A 26620-nucleotide genomic window follows, 5' to 3' on the forward strand; every position below is an offset into this window, starting at 1 on the left:
AGACATCTGCAGCTCAGATTAATTCTGCATACTTGGTATCCATTGCCTTCACCTTCTACCCATCTTCTTATGCTTCCCTCATGCTTGGAACTTTGTTGCCAACTGTGTCTTCTGGGAATAGGGGAAAGGAGAACACCTGGAAGGTTTACTATGTGCCAGGTTGGTAAACCAAAGGGAAAAGTGCCTGAAAGAATAGAGAAAAGGATACAGAAGAGGTGGGAACAGAGAAATGGATGGGCTCAGAAACCAGCACAAAGCACAGGAACACAAAAGGTGCTACTAAAATCCTTTCCAGTAAGGGTCTCAGTTTCAATAGCTTTGTAAAGTCATAGTATCTGTGGCTGCTGTGCATAGTAGATTTTAGCTACCAGAATTCTTTTTTAATTTTGGGGGTTTTGTGTGCTTGTGCTTTGTTTTATGGGCTTTCCTTTTGGCTTATGCTGGCCACTGAAAAGTCTGCTTTATAGGAGGGAAGGATATTTATAGGTATTTATATCAGCTCAGGATATTCATTCTGCTGTTTCTGTGATTAGTGGAGAAAAGGCAGCGACCCTGGATGCTATCCTCTAGACATCTAACCTTGTCTGTGCCAAAGTGGGCTTTAGAAACACCACTTGATGTCCAATATATGAATTACTTGTACTAAGCTTATGAGCAGGCCTTTTTTAAACTGTGCACTTACCTTGCAGGATGCCTTTGAATAGTCCACACAGTTAAATGTGAAAATGACTCTAATAATACTTTTGAATAAAATAATTGGATAATGTTGTATCTGTGTCAATACCTCTCTCTTCCTAGGCACAAGTGATTCAGTCACTTCTTGAGTGACCCTGAATAACAGGTTTAATGTTAATTGTACTTGCTGTTGTGTGTCTCTTAATACAATAACTTTGATTATAACTGAGATTTTTTTTTCTTTTTTCTGCTGTCATTTCTGCCTGCCTGCTTATCTTCATTGGAATGTGGTTCTTCAATTGTTCTGATAAACTTCTGACACAGGTAAATACCAGTCTGTTTGTATCCGTCTTTACTGAGTATGCCCTTAGCTTGGCTGTGTGCAATGAATCTTGAATCAGATATGCCACACAGCTGTGGACTGGGAAAGGGAAATGCTACTGCAACTATGTGCATCTTTAGAAAAGATAATTAGCCAGGAATATTTCTTTCCTTATCTGGTCTTCCTTATTCCTCCCTCCCTTTTACCAACAGTAAAATAGATCTCCAGATAGAAAATAACAAAATTTCGTATTTGCTTTTTGGTGGTAGTATATCCTGCCTGGTGTTTCCTGGGAGACCTTATGCTCGTAATGGAGTTGGCGTGTGAGTAAGGAGGGGGAAAGCAGCCTAGAAAGAAAAATGTTTATACAGTCTCACTCTTCCCACTCTGCCAGTCACTCATTTCTGCCTTCACTTTTATATTTGTCGTCAAACCATGACATATTGTTCACATGGAGTAGCAGGTGGTAATTTTTGGTTTTCCTTCAGATCCAGTGAAAAGGAGGAGGCAAAAACATGTGGGCAGGATGAAGTAGGCGAACCTTTCATGGCAGTTAGTTGGAGCCCATTGTGAAATACAATAGTGGAATATGTGTGATGGAGTGAGAGTAAGAGAATGTTACTCAACTTGCCTTGTTAGCTGCATTTGTGCCTTTTATTAAAACACATAAAGTTTAGCCTTTGTCAGTGGAAGGCCTGTAGCCTTGAATGCTGAGCAGGTTACTTACATCTTTGGACTTAGCTCAGTATGTAAGTACTGATAAGGATAAATGCAAAGGTTTCATGGGATATTGAACTGTTCACCAATGGGGAAAGTAATAAACTTTGATTGGTTTGGGTTTTTTTTTTTCCTCCCCCAACTGCCTTGGAAACAAAACTCCTCATTCTTTTAACTTGTTAAATTGATATTCAGAAGCCAGAAGTACAGAGAGTTTTTGGAATACATTTAGAACTCATCATCCTTACTACTTCTGGTGCATTTTTCAGTGAACAATATGAAGTGTTAGCCATTATTAACTACAGCTGAAATGCACATAGGTCAATAAAGTGGTATTGCATCCATCCATCTGTCCTGCCCACTCAAAATGACTGTGCTCTGAAGAGGAGTGAAAACAGCAGCATATTGTTCAGAGCTCACACGGGAATGCTGCTCTCCTAAAAATCCTCACACGTGCGGTGACCGAATCAGTTGTGATTGTGGAAAGATGGATGTAGGCTGGGTTTTGTGATTGTGGAAAGATGGATGTAGGCTGGGTTTTGTGATTGTGGAAAGATGGATGTAGGCTGCTTTGGATGGTGCTTAACCAGCCTGCACTGAAGGGCAGCTGCTGGTGCATGGCTGAGCTGCAGTGCCCCTGGCGGGACATCCTGTGTGCTGGAGGTGCTTTGGTGGCTCCAAAAGGCAGGACAGCACAGTTCAGGGCTGGATGTGTCATTTTGGAAGGAGCTACCCTAGCATTGTCACCTTAGCCCTTTCCAGAGGGTAAGATGAGCCATGGAAGGGTCTTGGCTAATATAACTGCTTTACTTCTGGTTCTTTAGGTTAAGGCATTTCTCTAGTACACTGTGTTTGGAGCATGAACTAAAGGGAGAGTCGTCACAGGCTGGATGTTTTTGCTCATGTACGTGGAAAAGGGAGCTTGAGAGTCTGAAACTCTAAATTTTTTTTCCCCTTTTTCTTCCTCTTTTCTAAAAGTTGTCATCATAAGACAGTGATCCCATGTCATTGGTTTATCAGTGGAAGTGCTGTTCTGCCAAGAGAAACTGCAGGGCTTTGGCAGCCACTTGCTGTAGATTTAATTTCTTGATTCTTCCCTTCCTAGATTTTTTTTTTCCCCTTGAAAAGTATGGCATGTCCAGAAATGCTTTTTCTGGTTTTCAGATGTTGTATTAAATGCACAAAAAAACCCCCCATCCGCTGTTACCTTTCTTTTGGGTATTTTTAGCCAATAATTTCTTTATCCTCTTCACTCCCTCATGCAGTTCCTGACCCATCTCTCTTTAATGCTTTGCTCTCCTAACTGTTTGGCTTACCCTGATTACTTTTTTTCCCCTCTTTCTTCCCTGCTTCCACTTGCCTTTTTATTTTGAATCTTTGCTTCTTATTGTTACAGTTCCCTTAATTCACTGACATGTTTTTCTAGTTTCCAAATGTGTACTTTGATGGTTTTCCTGTGGTTCAGTTATTTAATATTTAATTTCATTATAAATACATTTTTTAGTCTTAATTGCAGCGTATATAAAAATAATCTTCCTTCCTCTGAGATGCAGTGATACTCTTCCAAGTGCTTATTTTGGTCTCCCAAATATCCTTCACAGCTTTTTGCTCACCTGATTACAGCAATTCAGTTCAAGAAAACCACTGATAATTACTGGGTACGTCCCAGTTTCTGGCTTGAGGGGCATTTCAGCGCATCTGAAATGTTGTCGCATACTGTGCTTCTGACTGATAAGGGAAGAAGTGAAAATGTTGTCAGAAGGTCTCTGAAGAAAATGCTTTGTCAGAAGCAGCTAATTTCATAATTGCTGGCTGTTGTTACATAGCCAGATAAGAAAATTGAAGGTGATGACTTTCAGTCTTTTCTGAAATAAATATTGGCAAAGGTAGTCAGTTTAGAAGTATACAAAATAGACACAGCATAAAAGTTAAATGTTCATAATAAAAATAATGAAGTATTGGACTAGTGCTGTCTTCCAATGCCTGCTAAAGGAGCTAATGCTTAAAGATAGGGTGTTGTTGACACTTGAACTAATATAGCTTAATCATTCCTGGTGGGCCACTGATGGGATTCATGACAGGAAAAGACCTGTATGGTATCAGTGTCTCAAAGTGGCAATGTATTTAGTTTGCCACCTGTGGTGTTACTTCACTGATGCTGTTTTCCTGTCAAATCTCTTAAAAGTATTTCAGTAGGTTTCACAGCATGATGGAAGTAATTTGTTCAAGAACAGGTAACAGAGCACTTGTCAGACTGTGAAGTCTCAGTTTCAGCAGCAAGCTGCACCTTTCTATCTTCTGCTTGCACAGCACTTGCCTTGTGCTGCTCATGAGAGGTCCTGGGGTGGTCCAGGAGCCAAATGCTTGGGCCTGGTGGAGTCACCTTCTCTTGGGAAGTGATGTGTTAATGGAGGGTTTTATTCTGGTTTAAACATCAGAGAATCACTTTTTAGCTAGATCTTGCCTTGCAGAATTTCTGGCCTAATTGAAGGAAGAGAGAGAGGATAACAAAGTGTTTTTCCTTCAGTGGGAAAATACTTGGCATGGCAGAGAGAACCCCAGTCCATCTGGTCTGTGCAGCTTGCTTAGAGCAGTGAGGGTCATGTTATAGCTGCTGTGCCCACGATACCAAAAGGGCTTGGTTACTCCTGTATGAATTGGTGCTTTTGTAGTATCTCAGAGGTGATGTTCTGCTTGCCTCCTTTTCTCATCAGGCTGACTTGTTAAAAATAAGACAGTAGCCTTATGGCTCCCAAAGCTTATTGGGCCTGAACTGCTGCTTGAGTACAGGCTGCTGTCTGAAACCTGAAATAAAGGAAGAATTTTTAACTCTACAGCTGTCTTCTCCCAGATTTTCCTATCTTGATAATGGTTAGGACTACATTATTCTAAATCTTTGATTTACTCCTTTAATATGGATGTCACCAAATGTTCAAGGAATGTCTGCTGTAATTTAGTTTCATAAAGCTACAATATTACTGAGGAAGGATATCATAAGCGTCGCTTTAACTGGTTCCTTTTAGCTCACACCTAGCAATGAGTCTCAGTTTGGAGGTTTAGGCAGGACAGAGATTTAGTCTGCAATTTTCCTGTGGAGGTTTTGGATGGACATTTTCAATAGGAAGCTCTGAGTCTTTCTTCATGGTGCATTTGTCTGTCAAAACTGTGAGGCTCCATTTCATGGATTGTATGACTGGCAACTATAACTTCATAGTATTCTTAAGTTCTCTCTTGAATTCTTGTTAAATGCTGACATGTTTTGGGGGGCAGGGTTCCTTCCCCTCCAGTCTGGCTGAATTTCTGCAAATCCTTAATTTTTAATTGTGTATTCAGCTGATGTAACATGCAGAATAAATTGTCAATCCCTTGCAGCAAAAAATGTTGAGCTGTTGTTAGGTGCTGTGCCAGTTCATGTTCATCAGGCTTCTTGTTAATCAGAGATTCTGCTGGTTTGTGTTTCACAGGTACTACAGCAAAGGAAGGGAGCACTCACTTTAGACTAGGCTAAAAGCACAGCCAGGCTAGAGACATGCCTTACTTGCAGAAGTGGAACAGATACTGGGCTTGTCCCCTGTAGGCTTAATCTGATTTTATTCATCTCCACAGTACTAAAAGCAGTAAGCAGTAACTATTCTAATTGGCAGTGTTTGTTCAGTATCAATGCTAACAGAGTTGCACAGTTTGAATATGCTTTGATGACATTTGCTCTTCTGTATGATTAAATGACAGAAGTTCAGTGACTTTCAGTTAGTGGAATGCACAGCCCTCACTTGCAGATGGCTCACTGTAGTTCTTGGAGACGACTGACTCCTGCAGCTGCTCCTTCATGCTTGTGCTGGCTTCCAGGTGTTTCTAATGTGTGTTTTTAAATCAGGGCTGCTCTTGAGATTCAAAATCATCTCTTTGAAAGCCAGGATGATTGATGCTTCATATTTGATAATGTAAAAAAATGTGTCTTGCCTGGGTAATTAACTCCAAATTAACCAGCCAGAATTTTACAAAAACTTCAGAACTCTGTGATGTAAGTAATGTCTTGAAAGGAAAATAAATTGACCAGTTCTTGGAAAAAGGTTCTCTTGCATCATTAAAAACACTAAGTTATTTCTTCTTGTGCAGGAACTCCTCAAGCTGCTGGTTGCTGGCAGGTTGGAGGATACTGTAGGAAAGTTGCATTTATCTGCTTGCCTTTTGGGGTTCTCACCTAAATAATCTGCTTCTGGCTATGCCTAGAAGTGGTTTCCAGGCAAAATGGATGTTTCAATCTTTTCTGATGTTTCAAGATGTTTCAAGACTTTTTTGAAATTGCTTAATAATGGACAGAAAGTTATCTTCTCTAACTGCACTTCATTATAGTCATTCAAAATACAAAGATAGCAAAAATACAGCAGTGATTTTTGCTGCTGGCATTTGGGAGTGAGATACTTCCAGTTTGTTGTCCATGATCTTGCCTTTCATTTCAGTGCTTTGGTTTTCACTGCAGTGCAGATGTGTTTTTACAGTTTGTTTTTTTTGTTGTTTTTTTTTTTTTTTTTTTGGTGCTTTTTACCTTTTCTTGTAATAAAAACTATTTCATTTGATAATCTGGCATGCATTGCTTTACTCATCGGTTCTAATATTTTCTGAAGTCAGTTTTAGTTTTTGTGTGCTGCTGTTGCTGACTAGCAGCCTTGCAAAACCCTGTGCCAAAGCACTTCATGAAGATTGATTTAAAATAGCAGGGTGCTATTAACGGGGCATTAAAAATCCTGTAGGTTAGGATGCAATTGATGCATGGGATAGCTCCAGTAAGCACTGCAACTTCATATAGAGGTTTCTTTGCTGTATTTGTAAAATATTTTTTTAACCTCTAAATATCTTAAGGATTGCGTGTTTGTAAGTTTAAAGTCTCCAGAAGAGCTTGAATGTCTGGTATATTTTATGCTTTATCAAGCACTCATAGGCACATCCAAATTTTAAATTTATTCTTTGTTTGTTGCATCATGTCAAAATTGATGGTTGTTACTGTAGGGCACTTTGTCTGTAGTTCAAAAGTCGGCTTTATTTTCTGCTTTGTCATATGGTGAAGTCTGCATTATTCGAACAGTGTCTGAAGTCCTCTATAGAACGTGGAAAGTGAACCTACTAAATGTTTACCCGTGAAGGTATGGCAGCTCAATCAGCGATGTGTAACATGCTGAGGAATGTGGGCTGAAGTGCTACACTTTATTCAGACTGACATTAACAGTAAATTCTGCTGGATGAATGCCAGATTCATTCACTTACAGGTTAGATTTAAACTTGGGCTGATGTATTTTTTAATTTTTTTTTTTTTTTTTTTTAGCAAAACTGTGAAACCAAGAATCTTAAAATAGGCCCTCTCTTCCCCTTTGGACATAAGAGCTGTGGGTGGGGGAGAACCTAGGTACCTGATGCTCTCATGCATGAAATCTTGTTTTTTGTTTCATTAAATGTTAAAATTTGCCTGTATCTGACATTCTCATGTACCCAGAGTGATAATTCATCTGTGTGCAATCTGTCACTTTATATAAGAGCCGGGATAGTTCAGGACAAAGGAAGGAAAGCAGAGCTTGATGCTGAATTCTTGAATGTGACAGGAGAAGAACGGAGATCCTTGTACTTCAGGCATTTTTCAGTTGCAGCTAGAGGCTATTTTTCAAAGTAATAAAAATATTCAATCTCTTAGATAATCCAGTTGTTTTACAATTTCTTTGCGATTTCTGTTACCTGTAAGTTGTTGACTTGCACGTAACTGAGTAATGCTTTTAATTACTTGAATGCACTGGAACCAACTTTGTCAGATTTATGGGAAATGCTTACAAAAAAAATTACACAGTTGTCAGAATACCTGCCTCTGAAGCAGTTGTGTTTTCACTTTGATTTTTTTTCAGTCTGGTAACTGACAGAGCATATCCTTTGCCTTTTGTGAAGGTGAGAAATGGAATTGATATAGTGCACAACCATCTCCCAAATAAAAAGCTGATTAATTTGAATCAGGTGCTTCTAGATCAGTGGTATAGAAATAATTTTCCTTGACACAGCTAAAGTATCATCAAATGAAGTCTGTGAGTGTTGCCTTGCTGTAAAGTCATCACCAGAACTGGGGCTGAAGTGTGAGGAAAGGTGATTGGTGTTACCAGAGATGGAGCTAGCTGTGGCTTTTCTTTGTGAGTGCAGCAGTGAACTTGCTGCTCTGCAGAATGAAGCAGCTGCATATATGCTGCAGTCCCACATCATACATGCTTAGGTGTGCATATATTTACTTTTCACTTTCAATCTGACTCTGATGTGGCTTCTTCTAACAAGCATAGCAAATTGCAAGAATTTTAGCAGAAATTCATTTCACTGCAAAAATAATACTTGCAGTAGTATCTTTTTATTTGTGTTTGGATGTGAGTTGATAGTACAGTTATTAATATTTCATAAATTTTATTCAGTGTTTAAACTTGTGTCTCTTAAGAAATTCCTATCCTATCACCATTCACCATGTAATCTAACTTTTAGTGATCTCTCTGGCTATATGGGAAACCCAGATTTGAGTAAGAACAGCTTTGGAGCTGAGCAGTGTATTAGTCAGACGTGCACAACTTACTGGACCCTACTTTTAACTCTCATGGCACAGCTGCTAGTGTGATGGAGCTCCTGTTCAGAGGGCATCTCAGAATAGGAAAGGAGAAAGTAAAGACTGGAAAGGAGAAAATAAAGACTGGAAAGGTTCATGTCACTGCTTTCATCCTTTCCCACTCCAACATATGTCAGTGTATATTCATAGCTTCAGGCATCCTGGAAAACACCTGTGACCTGTGCAGGTACTGTATGCACAGTAGGTGTGGAGGAAGATGGGTTCTCCTACCTGGTGTCAACTGTGCAGCTTTACAGGCAACAGAGATGGCAAGAAGGATGTTAAACAGCGTTAGGAGAATGGCATCTTGAAATCTATCAGCTCTCTTGGTGCAGTTCTGTGGGACACAGTTAGCTGAGCCTGACTGCCTCTGCTCAGCTGTGCAGAATGTCTGAGAGAGGTTGTAGCACACCTGATATATGGGATTATGTAACCAGCAAGATTCATTAGGAGTTATTGCTGTACCAAGTCTCCAACTCTGGAAGTATATGTAAGGATGCGCCCAAAGTAAAATCTCTGTCTTGGTTCAGCTTTTTGGAGTTGGTTTTGAGCATTCTTCTAGTCAGCTTGATGCTTCAGCTCTTTAAAATAAACAAGATTCCATGCTATAAGTAATTTCATTTTGAATACTTATGTTATTAAATAATACTGGGTCAGACTTTCTCCGTAGTTGTTAATTGGTGTTTCCTTTGTTCCTTGTTTATTTTCCATTGAAGGCTGTTGACTTTGATTCACCTCCCTCTTATATGTTGTTGTATCCACTTGAAGTTTTCAAGAGTAGCTCTGCTTTCAGAGTAAACATCCCTCTCTTAGGGCTGTTATATCAGTCTGCCTCTTCTCCAAGGACCAGGATCCAGGAATACAACTGCTCCACCATCTGAGTGGTCCCACCTCTGTGCCTTTTCAGTGGGAGTGCGAGGAGAATGCTAAAATCAGCCTTGCCTGTTACCCATTCCCATGCTGTGCTGAGAGAGGTGGACTTGATATAATAAGAGAAACTTTTATTGTAAAGTGTAACTTTTGTCAGCTTCAACTTCTTGGTGTGCCTTAAAAGGAACATTATGCTCTGTCCTTGTAAGACAGGCGTACAAGGATCTGGGAAGGCTGTTTAGAAATATTCTGCCCTCCTTCACAGTCAGTACATCTGAAGTTCCATTTAAATTAGCTGAATTCCCTCCAGGCTTTGGGAATGGGAAACTAACCCCACTGCACCCCTCATTTCCAACAATTTGCATTCTTTTCTTTGCTTCCTCACTGCTTCCTAAAGAAAATATTCTTTGTGTGAGATGGTAGACTTCTTGGTTCTAAGTAGAGTTGGTTTTAACTCTCCCTTCCTCACCCAAGCCAGACCCCTTCCTGTTTTATTGTATAATACCTACTTCTCTTCCCATCGATCACCTCTTCACTGCCTTGGCAAGGTACAGCAGAAGTGCAGGTAAATAATACATGGCCATGCTCTGAGCCAGCTGCCAGAGGGCAGGTTTAGATCAGATAACAGGAAGCAATTCTTTACTGTGAGAATGGTGAAACACTGGCACAGAAGGCCCAGAGGAGCTGTGGATGCCCTATCCCTGTTCAAGGTCAGGTTGGATGGGGTTTTGAGCAACCTGGTCCAGTGGAAGGTGTTCCTTCCCATGGCAAGGGGGTTGGAACTAGATGGTCTTTAAGGTCTCTTCCAACCTAAATCATTCTATGATTCTTGGTTTCTTTCTAATGTATTCTTGCAAGGCAAATCTACTTGAGGAGACACATCTGACATCACTTTAGCAGTCAGCAGTAAGCCCAAATAACATCTGCTAGGTTTGATTTCTGGTTTTGTCTCTGCATTTGTGTGGTCTTGGTCTGATGGAAGGGCATAACCATTGCAATCAATGCCCATGCTCTCTGGTGTGGTGGGAGCTCCTGCACACATACTGCAAGTGCCTGGCTGTTTCTGTGGTGAGCATTCTCTCTTACTCTGCAGCTTGCCTGTGGAGTAAGGAAATTAATCTTTCCTTCTCTACAGTGTGCTGTAGGCACTTCTTTCCCCACTGAAAAGCATTCAACAGAGTCAAGAAAGGAAAATGCTTACGTTGAAGCAATGTTGGATTATGGTATCTCTGCATATAGGCTCATAGTTACATGGCAGAGAGCTACTACAATGCACCAAAACCTCCTCATGGCAATCTGTGAGGAAGAATATTGGACTGTAGTTTGGCTTGATACATGATGAGTTGCTATCTTTATCTCACTAACTAGATACATGTCTCCAACTCTCATCACTGGTTCTTTTTAAAGTAGCAATGACGGACAGGATTTGCCTGTGTAAAATATTTTCTGGCAAACAGGCTACTGTCATTTTTGTGTCTAATTAGAATTGTCATTAAGCCTTAAAACTTTGATTTGAGAAACAGTACAACTCGTGCTGCCTTCCTCTAAGCAGAATTAGCTACCTGTAGTGATTAATACATGCTTCACAAAAAGTGGGAGCAAGTTGAATCAGCTTCAGAGTTGACGAATTTGGCACTGCTGAGAGAAGATGCATTTGTTTGAGATTTGAAAACGTAATCATGAAGATTTTAATCTCTTTTGATGCTTTATGTAACAGAACACCATGTGACCTCAGGATCTGTGGTGTCACTGTTTGCCCTTCTTGTTTTTCTTGATCATGACCAACCAGTATTAAACTCAGCAAACTTTGAATTGAAGCAAGTGGATAATCTTTAACGGGCAAGGCTTTGCGATTCTTAAAGTGCTGCAGAATTCAGGACCTGCAGTTAATAGTGGAATGCTAATTCTAATCTTACAGCCACCAAGGACTGAGAGGTATTTCTTCTGGCCCTCCATCTGGGGGAAACTAATCAGCAGGTACTAAAAAGACACATCAATGAAAGTGGGATTTCTCCAGAAACAAGTGCCTGACCAAATAATCATGAAAGTGTTATTCTTGGAACTGGAACAGCATCTGAAGAGGTATTTGTAAATATTTTTAATATGTAGATGCTTGGTTTATTTGTTTTAATTTTTGGGGGAGGTTCCTTTATTTTGTTTGTGCAAGTATTTAATACCTCTAAATCAAAGTGCTTGGCACTTGTTAAAACTATTTCAGGCTAGGAACATCATACTGGTTGAGAGTAGCGTCATGCAGAGTTGATTCCTTATTCAGTGGAAATCTACATGCCTTGAAATATGCAGTATTTAAAATAATCCATATTATAAAACATTTGCTCTTACAGTGCTTTTATTTATTTTTTCAAAGAACATTATTCCATTTATTTCAAATCTTAAGTAATGTAATATTAAACCAAAAAAAGGGAATTTAAAAAAACAGGATTTGAAACTCATTATAAAGGAAGTTTGTATTCATTCAAATACTTTTAAATACTTCTCATACATAATATGCACTATCTTCTGTACTGTCATGTGATGAAAGGAAAGTTTAGTTAATCAGTCTTGTTAAATGTTTGGAGAGAACTGAAATACAGCTTAGTCTTCTGCAACCTCCTTTTCTGTATTTACAGTGAAATATGAACTGCATGGTTTTTTATGTGGTTCTTTCTTGTGTTTAAAAGAAATACCAAGTAACTTGGTGAATTGGAAGAATTATTTTACTGAGTTAAAAATTCATGACAGTGAAGGGAAAAAATGCCCTGACTCTTCATGTTGTAGAGTTGTTTTTCTGTGTGCAGAAGGAAAATACCCATCTGTGGGAGGGAGCATGGAATTTGTTCCTAACTTCTGATCTCTGAACTGGTGCTTTTGTTATGCCACACCCTTAAAATCTAAACCCCTTGATCTTATATAAATGTTTTCATATATCAGCTAATACATTCAACTTCATATTTTTGTCACGTTATGTTTGTGGTATTGCCTGTGGAGAATAGCTTTCCCCTATGAATGATGTTGCTTTAAAGAATATAAAATTGTACATTGGAAAACTTTTTAAAAGCTCAATTTTATTTTTTTCAGTAATTGATAGTTTATGAAAACATGTTGGACTTTCAAATTAACAGAAGAATTGTAGTAAATTAATCTGATTGCTTAAGTATAATATTCTATCACTGCAATTGATATGTAATGGGAACAGTTATGTGTGAGCAGCACATGTATACGGCAGTGATTGGGATCATGTATTACTGAACAAGAGAACTAGTATTGAGGAGGTAGCATTGTTTCCTACCGTCAACCAAGCTATTCCACAGAATGTGTAATGAAAAAGGTCTGGTGAAGTAAACATGTAATTTTCTTTAACCCTTTTGCATTATTAAAAGGTTTTGTTGTGACTGACCTTTAGTGATACACACAGGAGCATGATGTAGCACCTCTAGTCATAAACCAAAGTCTGCATCTGCCAGCATTATACAGAAAATGGGGACAGTTTCTCCTGTAGTCTTATTCTGCAAGCTACTTTCTATTTAGTTTTCATTTGCCTTTATTTCCTCTAGTTTCTCTTGCAGAGATGCTGGTTTTCTCCTGGTTATTGTTCAGTGAATTCAAATTGGCTGGTTGTCCTGTCACCATAAATAGCAAATGCTAAATGGCAATCTTGGCTAATATTGTATGTGACTATGTTTTTTCTCAAAACTGACCCTCCTGGATGCATGGGTCAAATACAAAGAAGCATTTAGCTTTTTCTGGTGTAGATGCAGAATTTGAGAGTGGGTGCACTTGTGTGTGGTTTTCTGGAGGAAAGAGAAGCAATTCTGGGGTCAGGCATCTCATTGAAAACTTAAGAGATTATGAATATAGTTGGTGAATCTTTTCCTTCTTGCAGTCCTTGGTCAAGGGCACTTTGCAGCATACTGAGAAGGACTTGGACTCTTAATAAAATTAAATACTTTATGCATATTTTGCATTTTAAGTTTGGCTGCCAGAATGAAGTTCAAGATTCAGAGTTTATGCTCTGGAGCTCCACCAAGTTGTTTTGGCAAAGCAATCCCTAATGTCTGTGTACTGCTGGGGAGCTGTCTAGCACTAGACAGCTGGAAATGATGATTGTATGGGTGTGCAGGAGCTGCAGCCTCTTGTGAAGTGCAGACTGCAGACAGGTGACTGTGTCCACTTTGGATGTACGCCACCCTCTTTCCATATTCATACAGAAAGAATAGTGGTGTGGCATCCTCCATGTTTCTTTTTGAAACTTGGTTGGAAGTGTAGAAGATGGGAGGGTAGGGGGAGATGAACACAGTCAGAAGATATTTCAGCCTTTGGTTATGGCATAAACTGGAAGGAGAGAGCACTGGGTACATCTGCTAACTCTTAGGATGGGTAAAATGGGCTGTAGTTGGTTAAAATACATGAATAGTGAAGGCAGACATGAAAGCATCTGTCTTGCTGTTATATTTAGGTCATCCCTATTGGCCCATCAATAATTTAAATGTATTAAAAGCATACCTGAGTGATGGGCATCTATTCTCTGACAGGTGGACTTGGCAGTGTTAGGTTTTACAGTTGGACTCAATGATTTTAAAGGTCTTTTCCAACCTAAATGATGCTATGGTACTGTGATATCAAGGGATAGAAATCTCACTGTATTTATGAGCTAATGTTGTTAATCTTTTTTAAAAAGAGGTTTTAACTCATCATTAGGCAATTATTAGGTAGTTGTACTCTAATATGAAGAAGTAAAACAAAAGTTTAATAGCCCCTTAAACCTAGTGTTTTCCCTATTTGAAGGTATTTTTTCACTCAAGTCACATCTCAGTCCTCCCAAGGATTTAAAGGATCCTTTCAAGTACCTTGACATCTTTCAGTCTATCAGTATAAGTAAATTCCCCCCCAGCCTCAGAATCAGTTTAATGTTTCTGTTCTACCTGCATCAGTTTATTGACAGCTTGTTTTAAATGCAGAGTTCTTCAGAAATAGGGCTGAAAAACAGGTTTGGGCAAGTCAGTAGCCTATCTGAGTGGCAGCAGTGCTATCCTGTGACTCAAACATTCACTTACAAATATTTTTGTTTGTAGTTGTCATGATTGCTTGTACCTGAGCTGCTGATTGATGTTACTGTCCACCTGGTGAGGGCCTCTATCCATTAGTAGTAGCTGGGAACAGTCAGAGAGGAATTCCCCTGTTCTGTACCTTGTGTGGGAGGAGGCAGGCCTCCCTGCATGGGAGGTTGCCTAGTGTGGGTTTTAGAAAAGATCCTTCTGTCCTCTGTGCTTGATGGACAGCAGTGGTTCCTTGGCTCTGTCAGTGGAGATGGAAGAGGGAATTTAAATCCTGTGTTGCAGTAGGGATTTTCTCTCCTTCCCATATATTGAGAATAGTGTGGCGGCTCATTGTGTTGTGGTTGTAGAAGAGTGGCTACTGGGCTAACCCTGTGTAGGAATGAGGAAACAATTCCTGGGAGCTGTTCTGGACTCCATGCATTTCTAACTGCATTACTCAGACTTCTGATACTACAGTTACTTTGGTTTTGTTTTTGTGGGGATTGGGTTTTGTTTTGAATTGTTTTAAGCCACAGAGGTTCAGGGTATTTTTATAAGGACAGTGGTTTCTGGAGGATGAACTAATTGTTTTTCAGAAGTATTAGGTGCCTGACAGTATATACATGAGCCTTGGACATTATATATACAAAAGACCCTTGGACATCTAATTAAACGGTTTAGGTGGCTATCCACCAAAAAACATGCATCAGCAGTTTTAGGGAGAGGACTGGAATGCTTCCTAAACAGGGCCACTTGTAAATGCAAATGCAGCCTTCACTGTGTAAAGACGATTACCCAGACACTGATTAGGGATGAAATGATAGGCTGCAATCTTTCCTTTGCAAGTCGTGTATTAAAAGATAAAGAGAATGTCTTCTGCTGTTTGCAGAGTGCCTGGCTCAAGGGCAGCTAAATGTCAGTGGTGTGTGCCCTGCATGGCCACCATGGATCCCGCTGTCTGGAGGTGCTTGCTGCAGTTAAGCTGGAAGATGCTGTCCTGTGGAAAATTAGAGCTTCTTACTGCCTGAGGTTCCTTTCCAGGATCAGTAGGGTACTGAGGAAGGCTGGCTCCCATTTAAAGGAGAACCAAGACTTCAGGATATACAGCCTTTTGGAGTGAACCTGGACCCATGCCAGCTGTTTGCAGTCTCTGGCCTAGAAGGTGCTCCAGGGACATGTTCAAAATATGCTGAGCCAGCACACCTGTGTTCTGTTCTCTCTGGTTTGCAGTGTGGCAGGGTTTTGAGAACAAAGTGTTGTGCTAAAGTAGGTAATACACCCCTAAAGCCACAAGGCAGTCAGGTCAAACTGTAATTTTGATCAATCTGTTCTTTTAAGTTTTGAAGCGCACCTAATTTCATAGTCTTACCTACTATCCCAGGTATCTTATATTCTATTTCAAGTCAGTATCATTTTACATTTTATTCCTTCAGCAAGGAGAGTGTAAATGGAGATACTCTGTTGGGATTTCTGTGACTGTGAGTCAGCAGGATTTGTGTCTCTTAAATCACTGAAGCTGTGGCTGGATTAAGAAGCCTGGGAGTGCTTTCCCACTGCAAAGTTGAGCTGAACCTGTTTCTCAATGCTGTACTGAGTTTAAATTCATCAAATTCCTCTCATATGCTTGTTTTCACAGATGGGGGGAAGGTACAGGTTAGGCAGGAAATTATCCCACAAATGCTCAACTCATTGGCTGTTAAAGGAAATTAAGATTTTGGGGTATACACACTGTGCAGTAAATCAGGTCATATTCTTATTTGTTTGTGGAAATTCTCCCCATGCTTCCTGAATGGTAATGGAGATACATGGGGTTGATTTCTAGAAATTTAAATTTCCATTCAGGTAGAGAAATACCTTTAAATTTGCTACAGTAAATTCAGCCTGATAAAGTACAGTTCTTGCATGATACAGAAGGTCTTGAATTTTTCCTATATATTTTTTTTTTAGGATGTCACCAAATTATGATGAACTGTGGGTTGTGGCATTACTAGAGCAGAGTATTTTGACCACTTACAGACTAAGAAATACAGCGTTTCAAATTTGTGTAATATGCATGCATTGGAACCCGGGGAGTTAAAGTGATTTCCCTACTTGTACATTGATACTGCTGATAAATGTGAAGCCATTTGCTGTTAATTGCAGAGACTGAAACTGTGGGAGTGGAAATGGGCAACTGGATAGAGGTCTATTGTCTCAAAATACTTAGTGAGGAGGAAAAGTGGCACTGAACTCTGAGCTTATTGTCTTTATTTTTCTATACTGTAAACAAGTTGCGGTGTTGGGAGGTTATTGTTATTTAACAGAATTACCTAAAAATGGTTCTGCACAGCAGGGTGGTAACGAGGGATGAGCCCCACAAAAGCTGAGAAGTGGCCGATTTTCATCCTCGTTCACGGCAGATCGGATTCCACATCCCGGCTGCTCCTTTCCCACACTGAGGGCTTATATTTTGTTTCTGTACTTTTCATCAGCTGTTCTTAATAATTTCTGTAAAAGCTGGGGTAGGGAACTTCATTCCCAGCTTCCTCAAGACCATAGGCCAACTCCAGTTAATTGCAGAGGTTTTGGCTTTTTTTTCTAGCAACCCTGAGTTGGCTTCTAGTGTGATGGGCTTCTGTAGGGAACAAAGGCATAATTTCAAATGTCATACCAAAAAATGGCCATCAAAGGGCAAATGGTATTCAGTGGGAAGTGTAGACCAGCTGTTAATGCTGTATAAATAGTTTTTTAATAAGCATGACTAAATTATTAGCTGATCCAAGATTTTCAGTATAGTTTCAAGGGTAACAATTAGAAACAGGGGAGGAGGAGGGAAAAGAGGAAGGAATGAATTAAGGAGTTAAAAAAAAAAAAAAAGGCAAAATGGGTGTAAACTTTACAAGGGGCTGGGAACAGGGGAAATGAAGAGCCTCGAGGTCCTATATCTCTCCCTTCCACAATTAGCAGTACTCAGTAAGACATAATTTTCCCATTTCATGAGAGTATGGTTTTTCCTCAGCCTTAAGCAAACAGAAAATAATACAAGTTCAAAAATAATAGAAGATTACCCTTCTTAGTTACAGTTAAATTTGGCGGGTTTTTAATTTGCTCACTAAACCCACTGTGTACTATTGAAGGTAACCTGGGGTGGGTGGGTGTCAGCCATTTTCTTGTAGTCCTTCCTGGGCTGTTTGTCCCCTGGGTTAGAGATGATTTTTAATAACAGAGAATTTCATCTTTCCAAATGCTTGTCATGTCAGTGTGCCAAAACACTCCCTATGCTTGCCATGCTTGTTATGTTAAGTGTAACTTAAAATGCTCCCGTGACTCTTTCCTTCCCTCTTCATTTAATTTTGGAGTATGTGGTTGAAAATATCTGTTGTACAGTTAGAATAAGTGAGATTAAATATTTGTGTAAGTGGTTTTTACTTAGAGGTGTTCTTGCCTTTGAGAAGAGCATTTACACATGAAAAGTACACAGAAGACTAGGGAATTGAGCACTTTCTATGCATTAAGTCTTAAATTATTGAAGCCAAATTTCATATAAAGGAAAAATAAATTTGGGAAGCTTAGAGGTTGTAACATTTTATCACTCTTCTATATATACTGCATTATGACACCAAACTTCTTTCCCACATCCATCCTGGGGACAATGTCAGCATGCAGTGTGACATTGTGTGGAGCTTTCTGGAGGAAAGAAAATATTCCTGGCTCAGATGTCTCACTTAAAAACTTCCAGGATGCTAACATGTTGGTGGATTCTTTCCTTTGCAGTCCTTGGTCAAGGGCACTTTATGGGATGCTGAGGAGGAGGGCTTTCACTTGTAGTAAAGTCAAATATTTCAGACCTGCTTATTTATGGGTTTCTGAAATCAGGAAAGCCTGTGATTCCCAAGCTGCATGTTACTGCAAATGCATTACTTCTTTAAATTTAAAGTGGAGTAGCATCTGGATGTAATTTCAGGTTTTGAGTGTGATAGACTTCAGCTGGCTCTGTGAGGGGACTTTAAAACTCATTGGACATGTACAGAGCGCAGACCTTCATCTCAACTGCATTGCTAGATGGTTATCTGTGAATGATCTCGGGAAAGGGGATGCCCTACATCCCTCTCCAAGCATCAAAATTGCTTTAAGATGGCTCATATTTCCCTGCAGAGCTCTGATGGGTAACAAGTGGGTCATCTCTTTGCCTGTTCAGATACTTGATTATAGACAGAATGTTTTGTTTTGTCAGCATTAAAATTGGTAGAATCATTATAATTCTCATTAAAAATAACTAGGATTGACTTGGTAATTAGTTGCCTGTCAAAGAGAAAGAGGATATCCTCAGAGGAACCAGTGAGAACCTCTCCTTGTTTTTCTTTTGATCTTACATGGTTATCTTCTTGCTTTAAATGCAGCCTTCTCTCTCTTGTGCAGAGCTCACAGCATGATACTTCTGTGTATGCACTGTGATCAGAGATACTGTCAGGTTATTTCCAGAGCCCCAGTAGGGTGTGTGTATTCTTTCCACTAAATATTTATTTAGTTATGCTTGCACATCTGGAAAAAAAAAAAAAAAAGGGGGGGGAAAAAAAGGGATGTACAAATACAGCACTTCATTTCACTGGCATATTGCATAGCTTTCCCTTTTATCTGTTTTTCCTGGAACTAAACCCCAATTTCTAGCAAACAAATAAACTAAATTATAGATGCAAATAAGATTACTATGGGGGAGGAAAAGCTCACATTTAGGAAAACTGGGAGAGTACTGTCTTGCAGAAAGAGCTTTTTCAATTTAGCAGAAGTATGTAAATTGAAATAGTGGAATTCAATCTAGAAATAAAATACAAGTCTTTTGGAGCTGAGCAGTAAGTTCTTAGTGGCTTGGTTTCTTTAAATCAAGATCTTAAGTAAAGGTTTGGAGCTGGAGAAGGAAGTTGGCTGAGATTTTGTGATCTTTATTTAGGCTATCTGAAGATGGGGCTTGTGTGGGTGGAGTTATTTTGTTTGTTTGGTTGGGTTTTTTTGGTCCTTAGTCTGTCAAAAATATTTGATTTACTGTGGGAAAGAAAGTTTGTTGGACAGCTTCTCCAGTTATGTACCTTTACGAAGATGAAGAAAAAAAAATCATGGTCTCTTGAAATAAACCTTTAGTCCTTGATGTCAAGTGCAGCCAGAGCTGTCTCAGTTATTAGCTTGGCACAATTCTGCATCAGTTGGATGCCAGGACGGTTTCTGTCAGTACACAAAGAATTTTGAATCTATGAATTTTAAGGCAGAATAGTACTCTGCCATTTATTCTCCATTTTTAGATGCCAAGTGGAATGCACAGTCAGATGTCAGGTAGAATCTAATTACTGAAGCCTTTTTTGAATAAATAGCAGATTTTATTTTTAACCTTTTCAGTACTTGCACTCTGCAGCTGAAAGCTGTAGTTGAAGTTCACAAGATCTGAGCCTGTCTGGGCATAAGATGAAAGTGTGCTGTGACAGCAATTGCTGTTTTTCTAATATGGTTTCTGGTGTGGCATCTTTGTAACATCATCAAAAGATGAGATTTATTTTATGTTCAGAAGATGCTTATCGAGGGTTTTTAATGTTGTCATCTGAAGGGAGCACACACTGACAAGGTACTTAAAAGGTAAATGTTTTAACTTAAAGAACTTTTTAACACACATGGAGAAATATGACAAACCCGACTTGCACAGAGACAAAATGATTGTGCTGTAGTTTACCTCATTATGTGCTTAAGATGAAAAGCACTTTCTTCAAGTGATTAGCATGAATAAATTGAGACAAGAGGAAATTATTTAGTGGGAGGAACAGTGTTTAAGAGCTGAAATATTACAAAAGGTGACACGTGCTAAAAAGTCTGATTGCTGTTTGTATGTTCAATTTAAGAAGTCAGTTTACTTGAGGATCAAAGATGCTGGTGAGCTACTCCTTTGCTGTATTGTTCTCTACCCTGCTGATTTCTCAGGAGCCCATCTCGAGTTTTTTTCTGTTACTTTATGCAGTTTGTGAACGCCTGGGGTGTTCTGTAGATACACAGGCTTTCAAAGCATGTGCTAACAACGTGAATTTGTCCAACCCAGTGCAGGCCTAGAGTGCCGTAACCAAACTGAGGAATTCTGCAGCCTTTTTCACCTCTACTCCCAGGAATTAAGGCTTTTCCAGGAGTCGAATATCATGTATTATCTGTTAATGAGGTCTTAAAAGAGGTGGTTATAATGTTTTGAGTAACACAGTAGTAATCTTGATCGTCTTTCTAGAGGAAATCTGAGTTTGGAGAACTATCTTCCTTAAATTTTCCATGTACTTTCATGATCATGAGACATTTGTTAAAAAACAACAGCAAAACCCCAGTCCTTAGAGTTCAGTGTCTGTCCTTGTCAGGCAGAGGATGGGGTATTGAACTGAGAACATTAGAGATAGTGGTGCTGTCCCCTCCTCCCAAAAAATTTCACCCCAATTTTGGAGATTAAAGTAATTTATATCATGGGTTTTTTTTTTTTAATTCCTAGATGATCCACTTTCTCAGCCATAAAGGGACACTTATGGTTTGCTTTCTTGTAGAGTGGGCAAAGCAGAGCGTGCATATTAATATGCAGTCCTACTTACGCAGCTGACAGCTTTCTGTTGAATCACAACTCTGCTTGTAGGCATCTAAAAATAAATGACAGATTTTGTTAAAAGCCCACTGAAGTTAATGGAAGATGGTTAATGAGTTTAGTGGGAATTTGATTTAGGATCATATGTGTTATCTCTACTTTGTGAAGATTAATATAGATTAAAGACGGCAGTGTTGTTAATTTAGTTTGAGAATGGTATAATTTTTCTGTTGTAGACGGAGTAATGGTATTTAATAATTATCAGTCGTTATGGCAGAACCAACAACCATCTTGGAATGAATCCATGACTTTATTTCTACATGTATGAATGAAACCAAATACAATTGTCCGCTGTCTGTCCTGCAACAGCAAAGCAGGAGTTGTCAGGATAAGTCTGTCCTGGCCTGTGAGTTTGCTATCTTCAAGTTCTTCTATGAGAGCCTGATTAGCAGTGATAGGACTTCTGGTTTTGCACCTACTCTGCCCTTTCTCTGATAAAGAACTACAAGGCACAGAGGTGTTCCCAGAGCTTTTGTCCAGCTGCAGTTTTGTTAATTGTGCTGAGTAACTGCCATGGGGAGGAGTCATTTGAGACATCCCTGATTTTGAGCCCAGCCTGTCACAAAACATGAATTTAGCTCCAGTCAAGGAGCTGATGGAGATTCCAGCAGAGATGCCATGCTGCTGGCCCTGTGTGTGGAAGGGCTCACCCGATGGCAGTGTGCAGTGCGTACCTCTGCAGGGAGAGTGCCCGGGAGGTGTCCCTGCAGCCCGTGGCTCCCGGTGCTGTCCATGGGGAGCTGGAGCCCGGTGCACGTGTTCAAAGGCATCGCTTCCCCTCACTTGCTGTCACGAGTTTGCCAGTCAGCACAGGCAAGGGTTTTTCTGAAACACTTCCTTTAATTGCCAGCCTCTCAGCTGCTATCCTGTGCAAATTCCCCACATATCCAAAGGGTGGGATGAGAGCTGTGCCTTTGTGGGATGTGAACCCTCTATGTATGGTAGCAGGAAAGTGGCTGTGAGGAATTATTATTCTTAAATGTGACCTCCCTGTGAACAGGATTAGTTTGTACTACTCTGCTGGCATTACTGAATGAAAGAATAGTAGTCTAGGACAGCATAAATAAACTAAGAAGGATGATGCAGATACGCAAATGCTAAATTTAGCTTTAAGGTGATTATTCCGTGCCTCCTGGCTTTCCTGCTTCTCTGGGAGCAGCACCTGTGATGTATGTGACTTATAGCTCTTGGAGGAGTTTGCTGTAGAGAATGGAAGAGGTTTTTGACTTCTTTTTCTGCCTTTAAGTAATGTAACACATGCTGAAAGTGCAGGTCTAGAAAAGAGTGGTTTTAGAGGCTGGCTGTTTCTTGTGACGGGATTTGATGGTGGTCTAGTTCAGCCTTGGCTCTCTTTCTAGGCTGTTACTGATAGAGAAGATCATTTGGACAGGCACTGAGTTTAGTTGCTGTGTTCCATGACGCATGAGAGCATAACATTTGTTGAGAAAAACACCACAGTTAGTGGGAGAAGGATCTTATCCTAAATTATTAAGGCATGTACTGCAACTTTTAAGACTAAGTGCCTTATGGTGCAACCTAAAAATAAGTGAATAGGCATTTTCCCTGTTACTGCAGAATAATATCAGCCGGCTTGTTAGAAATCCACAGGTTTGTGCCGTATGTGCTTTTGTAGACGATCAGTGGCTGGATATTTTTTTCAGAAAAGGTTTTATGGGCTCGCTAGGTGTGTGTAAGGGATGGCGGTGTCTCGTGGCTGTCTGAAAGAGTTTTATCTGCAGTGTGCGGGTATCCTGCTTTTCCTGCTTGGCCTGGGCGAAGCGAGCAGAGCTGCGGGCTAGGGGCTGCGCTGTGCGGGCACAAACGTGCGGGTGTCGGGCCGCGGCGGAGGCACGGCGGCTCCTGGACAAGCCCTGGGAGGCGGCACCGGGACTTCCCCGCTGCCGCGCGCCGATAGGTGGCGGTGTCGGCGAGGCCACGGGCGGCCCTCGGCGCGTCCCGCGCTCCCGCTGGGCCGTGCGGGGTTTCCCCGCCGCTCCTCGGGCCCGCTAATTATTTTTTCTCTTTTTTTAAATTTTTTTATTTTTAATCCCCGCTCGGTCGCTGCGGGCAGGGGCCGGCAGCGCGAGCGGCGCTGCGGCAGCAGCGCGCGTGCCGGAGCTCGCGGAGGCGGCGGGACCGAGCCCCCCCCCCCCCTTCCCGCGCGTGCAGGTCCGTTCCGCGTGGGCGCCACGGGCCCGCGCCGCGCGCGGCGGGGGGGGGGGGGTGGAACGCGCTAATGAGATGCGCGGGGCGGGGCGGGGCCCGGGCAGCGCAGCCAATGGGAGGCGGCGCCGGCGCATAAATGATGGGGGGGGCCGGGATGCCCGGGTTTTGTGCTGCGCGGCGGAGCGCTGACCCCGCTCGGAGCCGGCCGAGCGCAGCCCCGCAGGGTCCCACAGGGTCCCGGCCCCGCCTCGCCCGGCGGAGCGGCCCCGCACGCACACACGCCTCCGAGAGGAGCGAGACCTGAAATATTTTTTTTTCCCGGGGACCGTTTCTGGCCGCGGTTGCATGAATGCCCAATGTTGTAGACCGGTGGCAATGGATCTAGGAGTTTATCAACTAAGACACTTCTCGATTTCGTTCTTATCGTCATTGCTGGGCACCGACACCTCGTCCCTGAGGCTCGACAGTAGGTAAATAAGTGTTGTGTCCGAGCGGCTCTGCCGGCGCGGCGGTAGCGGGGCAGGTGAGCTCCTTTGTCCGGGGGAGCCGCAGCGGCGGCACCGGCGCCCGCCTCTCCCCTCGGAGCTGCTGCCTTCCCCGGCGCCCAGCGCTTCTGCCGCAGCCTGCCATCGAGCTCCATCTTTATGGTCCGTCGGGGGGCAAAATGTCGGGATATTTGGTCGGGGCTGCGGGCGGGGGGGCTCGGCGCGGCTTTACAGGTTGCTTTGCTGCATTAGAGCATCCTGGTGAGGCGGCGGCAGGGCAGCGGGAGGATGACTTTCTCAGCCAACTGGCTACCAATGCTCGCGTCTCTTGTCTCTTAAATAATTCAGCCGCCGCTAATGTTGTATGTTTTTTCTCTTTCTTTCTCTCTTGCAGCTCCTCTGGTGCAAGCGTAGTAGCTATCGACAACAAAATCGAGCAAGCGATGGTAAGTACCGATGGGGCATAAAACCTCGTTCGTGCTTGAAGCGGTAAACAATATGGGGATAGAGCGGCTATACCGTGCTGGGACGCGTTTCGGTAGCGGAGCCGGGACGGAAGGGGAGGCACGGCGTCGGTTTCGGGAGCTTTTTGTTGTTTTGCTATTTTTATTTTTAATTGATCAAAGGCTTCCCGCGGGGAGGAATGCGCACGTTTGTGTATTGATGCCGGGGAGGGAATGACGGCATTGCTCTTGGCTACAGCCTCCCCAAACGATTGATCCCGGCTCCATGCGGCGGCGGAGGGGCGCTGCTGGGCAGCAAGCGGAGCGTATTTGGGGGGTTTTACATTCCCAAAGAGAGGAGGGCGTTTTGGGGTACTTTTCATTTTATCTTTTTAACTCCCCCCACAAGCGCAGGCGAGCGCATCCCCCGCGGGCTGCAGCGGGACATGCCCGCCGCTGCGCCCTTCTCCCCGCGGGCGGCACGGGCGCTGCGGTGCCCGCAGCCGGCGGGTTCGCCTCGGGGACCGCCGCGGCCGCTGCCCCGGCCCCCGCCCGGCGCGGAGCCGGGGGCCCGGCCGCCCTTTGTTACTGGAGCGGTGCCTGGAGCCGCTCTCCCGGGAGCCTCTCCGGCTGTTGCTAGGCAAACTCCGAGCCTTTAACTCCGGGCTATAAATAACTCGGCCGCCCATTGGCCGCGCCGCGCTCTGACGTCACCCGCGGCCGCGCGCGGACGGCGGGAGGGAGGGAAATGCGGCAACCTGCGCCCAGAACTGGCTGCAGCCGGCGCGCGCGGGGGCGGGGCCTGGCGGGGGGCGGGGCCGCTGTGCAGGCCGGGCCGCACGTGAGTCCCGCGGTGACAGCCCGGGCCCGGCTCGGCTCGGTACGGCACGGCAGGGACAGCGCTGCCCGGGGCCACCCCGCATAGCGGGGTCCGCCGCCCGGGCCCACCGCTGCGCCGCTCCCCTAACGCGCACACTCTGCTCTGCGTTGCAGGATCTGGTAAAGAGCCACTTGATGTACGCTGTCAGGGAGGAAGTGGAGGTCCTCAAAGAGCAAATCAAAGAGCTGATAGAGAAGAACTCGCAGCTGGAGCAAGAGAACACTCTGCTAAAAACACTTGCCAGCCCAGAGCAGCTTGCCCAGTTCCAAGCACAGCTGCAGACTGGTTCTCCGCCTTCCTCTTCCCAGTCACAAGGGACAGCGCAGCAGCCTGCTCAGCCAGCATCACAGGGCTCAGGGCCTTCAGCATAGCTCCCGATGTCATCGCCACCATGATTGCTGGCTTCTGGACTGTCCAGGGCGAGGAGGACTAGCGGGAATCCGCCACAGCCACCCTTCATCCATTTCAATGCACATTGCAACCCAGACTGAGGACTCCATGCCTTGCACACATCAGGAGAGGCTTCTCCCCCTTGTATTACACACTCATCTGTCTCTCCCTTACCTCCCTTACCCCTTTGGCTTGAAGGAGTCTATGTCCTTAGGTTGGTTGAATAAAATAAACTTCTTCCAGAGAATTAGCACAAGTACACTGGGGACTTGAGCAGCTTCTGCAAATGGCTGAGAAACGAAGCTGCATGCCTGAATTTTTTTGGTTTGTTTTTAAATCTTCCACTCATCCAGTGCTACAGCTGATACAAGTGCTTTTCAAACTTGGAAACGTGAAGAAATAGACTGGAGTAAAAAGTGATGGCTCACCCCCCTGTAGTGCATTGGGGTTCCAAAGTGTGGATTGGTGCGTAGGATCTAAGAGGAAGAGGGAGAAAGGTAATCTCAGTGTTTAACACTTAATTGTCACCTGAAACCTTAAGTGCAAATATTTGCACCGTTTTCTGAACCAGTGGACAGGTGCATAAAGCTGTATTATATATAGAAAACAGGTAGGTGACAATACAGTTGTTGGGTCATAGGATTATTACCATGAAGGTTATTTGCCTACTGTACATTTGTGTATTTAGTGTAATTACTTTGTAAAATAGAAAACTGTAACTATTTAGGTTGTACAGATTGAAGTTTAGTTGTTTCATTGGCTGATCTGAAGAAGTTTGAAAAGTTTTTTTTTTATGCTACATAAATAAGAATGCACCTACGCAAATGTTCAGAATTTGGCAAATTAATGCTGTTTGTGTAACTTCTGAAGTTCCCTGGCTGCTGATTATCTTGAAGTAAATCATTGTTCATTGTAGTTTGGTTCAAGATGGGGAAAACCACTCCAAAAATTATCAAGCCCTGCTAGCAAAGAATTAAGGAAAAAAAAATTGGATTTCCCAGTATGGATTTTTTGCATATGATCTGTATAGTAGTATGCATATGTTTTTGTGCATGTTCTCTACAGTTGTAACACGTCGATGTATTTAACTGTTGCACTTGTCAACTTTCAATAAAGCATACAATGTTGATAAATCACTGTTTGTATAGTGTACTGGTGTTAACCACAGCCACGTTTAAGATGTTGCAATGCAGTTTTACATGGGTGGTGAGGTCAGTTCTTGAAAACAGGCAGATACTGAAGTTAAAGGGAGGAGGAAGGGAGTAGGACACCCTTTGACTAAGCAAAACGCTGGGTTTGGTCCAGTCCTGTATGGGGCCACAGATATCTGTTGTATATAACAATATATAAGCTGTTTCTTAGTGGCAAACTGTGTCCTTGCCTGTG

The 26620-nt window shown here is 42.4% G+C and overlaps 1 protein-coding gene across 4 annotated transcripts in view; it reads left to right on the forward strand.

The window, feature by feature from the left end:
* Positions 1–26367, forward strand: part of TSC22D1 (TSC22 domain family member 1) — a 90581-nt gene extending 64214 nt beyond the window's left edge. For 2 of the 4 annotated variants that reach the window (XM_058825198.1, XM_058825197.1), the window contains 2 exons: positions 23916–23967; positions 24958–26367. In XM_058825198.1, coding sequence (XP_058681181.1) covers positions 23916–23967; positions 24958–25215 — 310 coding nt within the window. In that variant the 3' untranslated portion in view covers positions 25216–26367. Of the gene's footprint in view, positions 1–23224; positions 23507–23915; positions 23968–24957 lie in introns of those variants that run through there. The other 2 variants (XM_058825199.1, XM_058825200.1) reach the window with 2 other exon arrangements.
* Positions 26368–26620: the final 253 nt, after the last annotated feature.

The sequence above is a fragment of the Ammospiza caudacuta genome, chromosome 2, assembly GCF_027887145.1.
Source record: "Ammospiza caudacuta isolate bAmmCau1 chromosome 2, bAmmCau1.pri, whole genome shotgun sequence".
Taxonomy (NCBI): Eukaryota; Metazoa; Chordata; class Aves; order Passeriformes; family Passerellidae; genus Ammospiza; species Ammospiza caudacuta.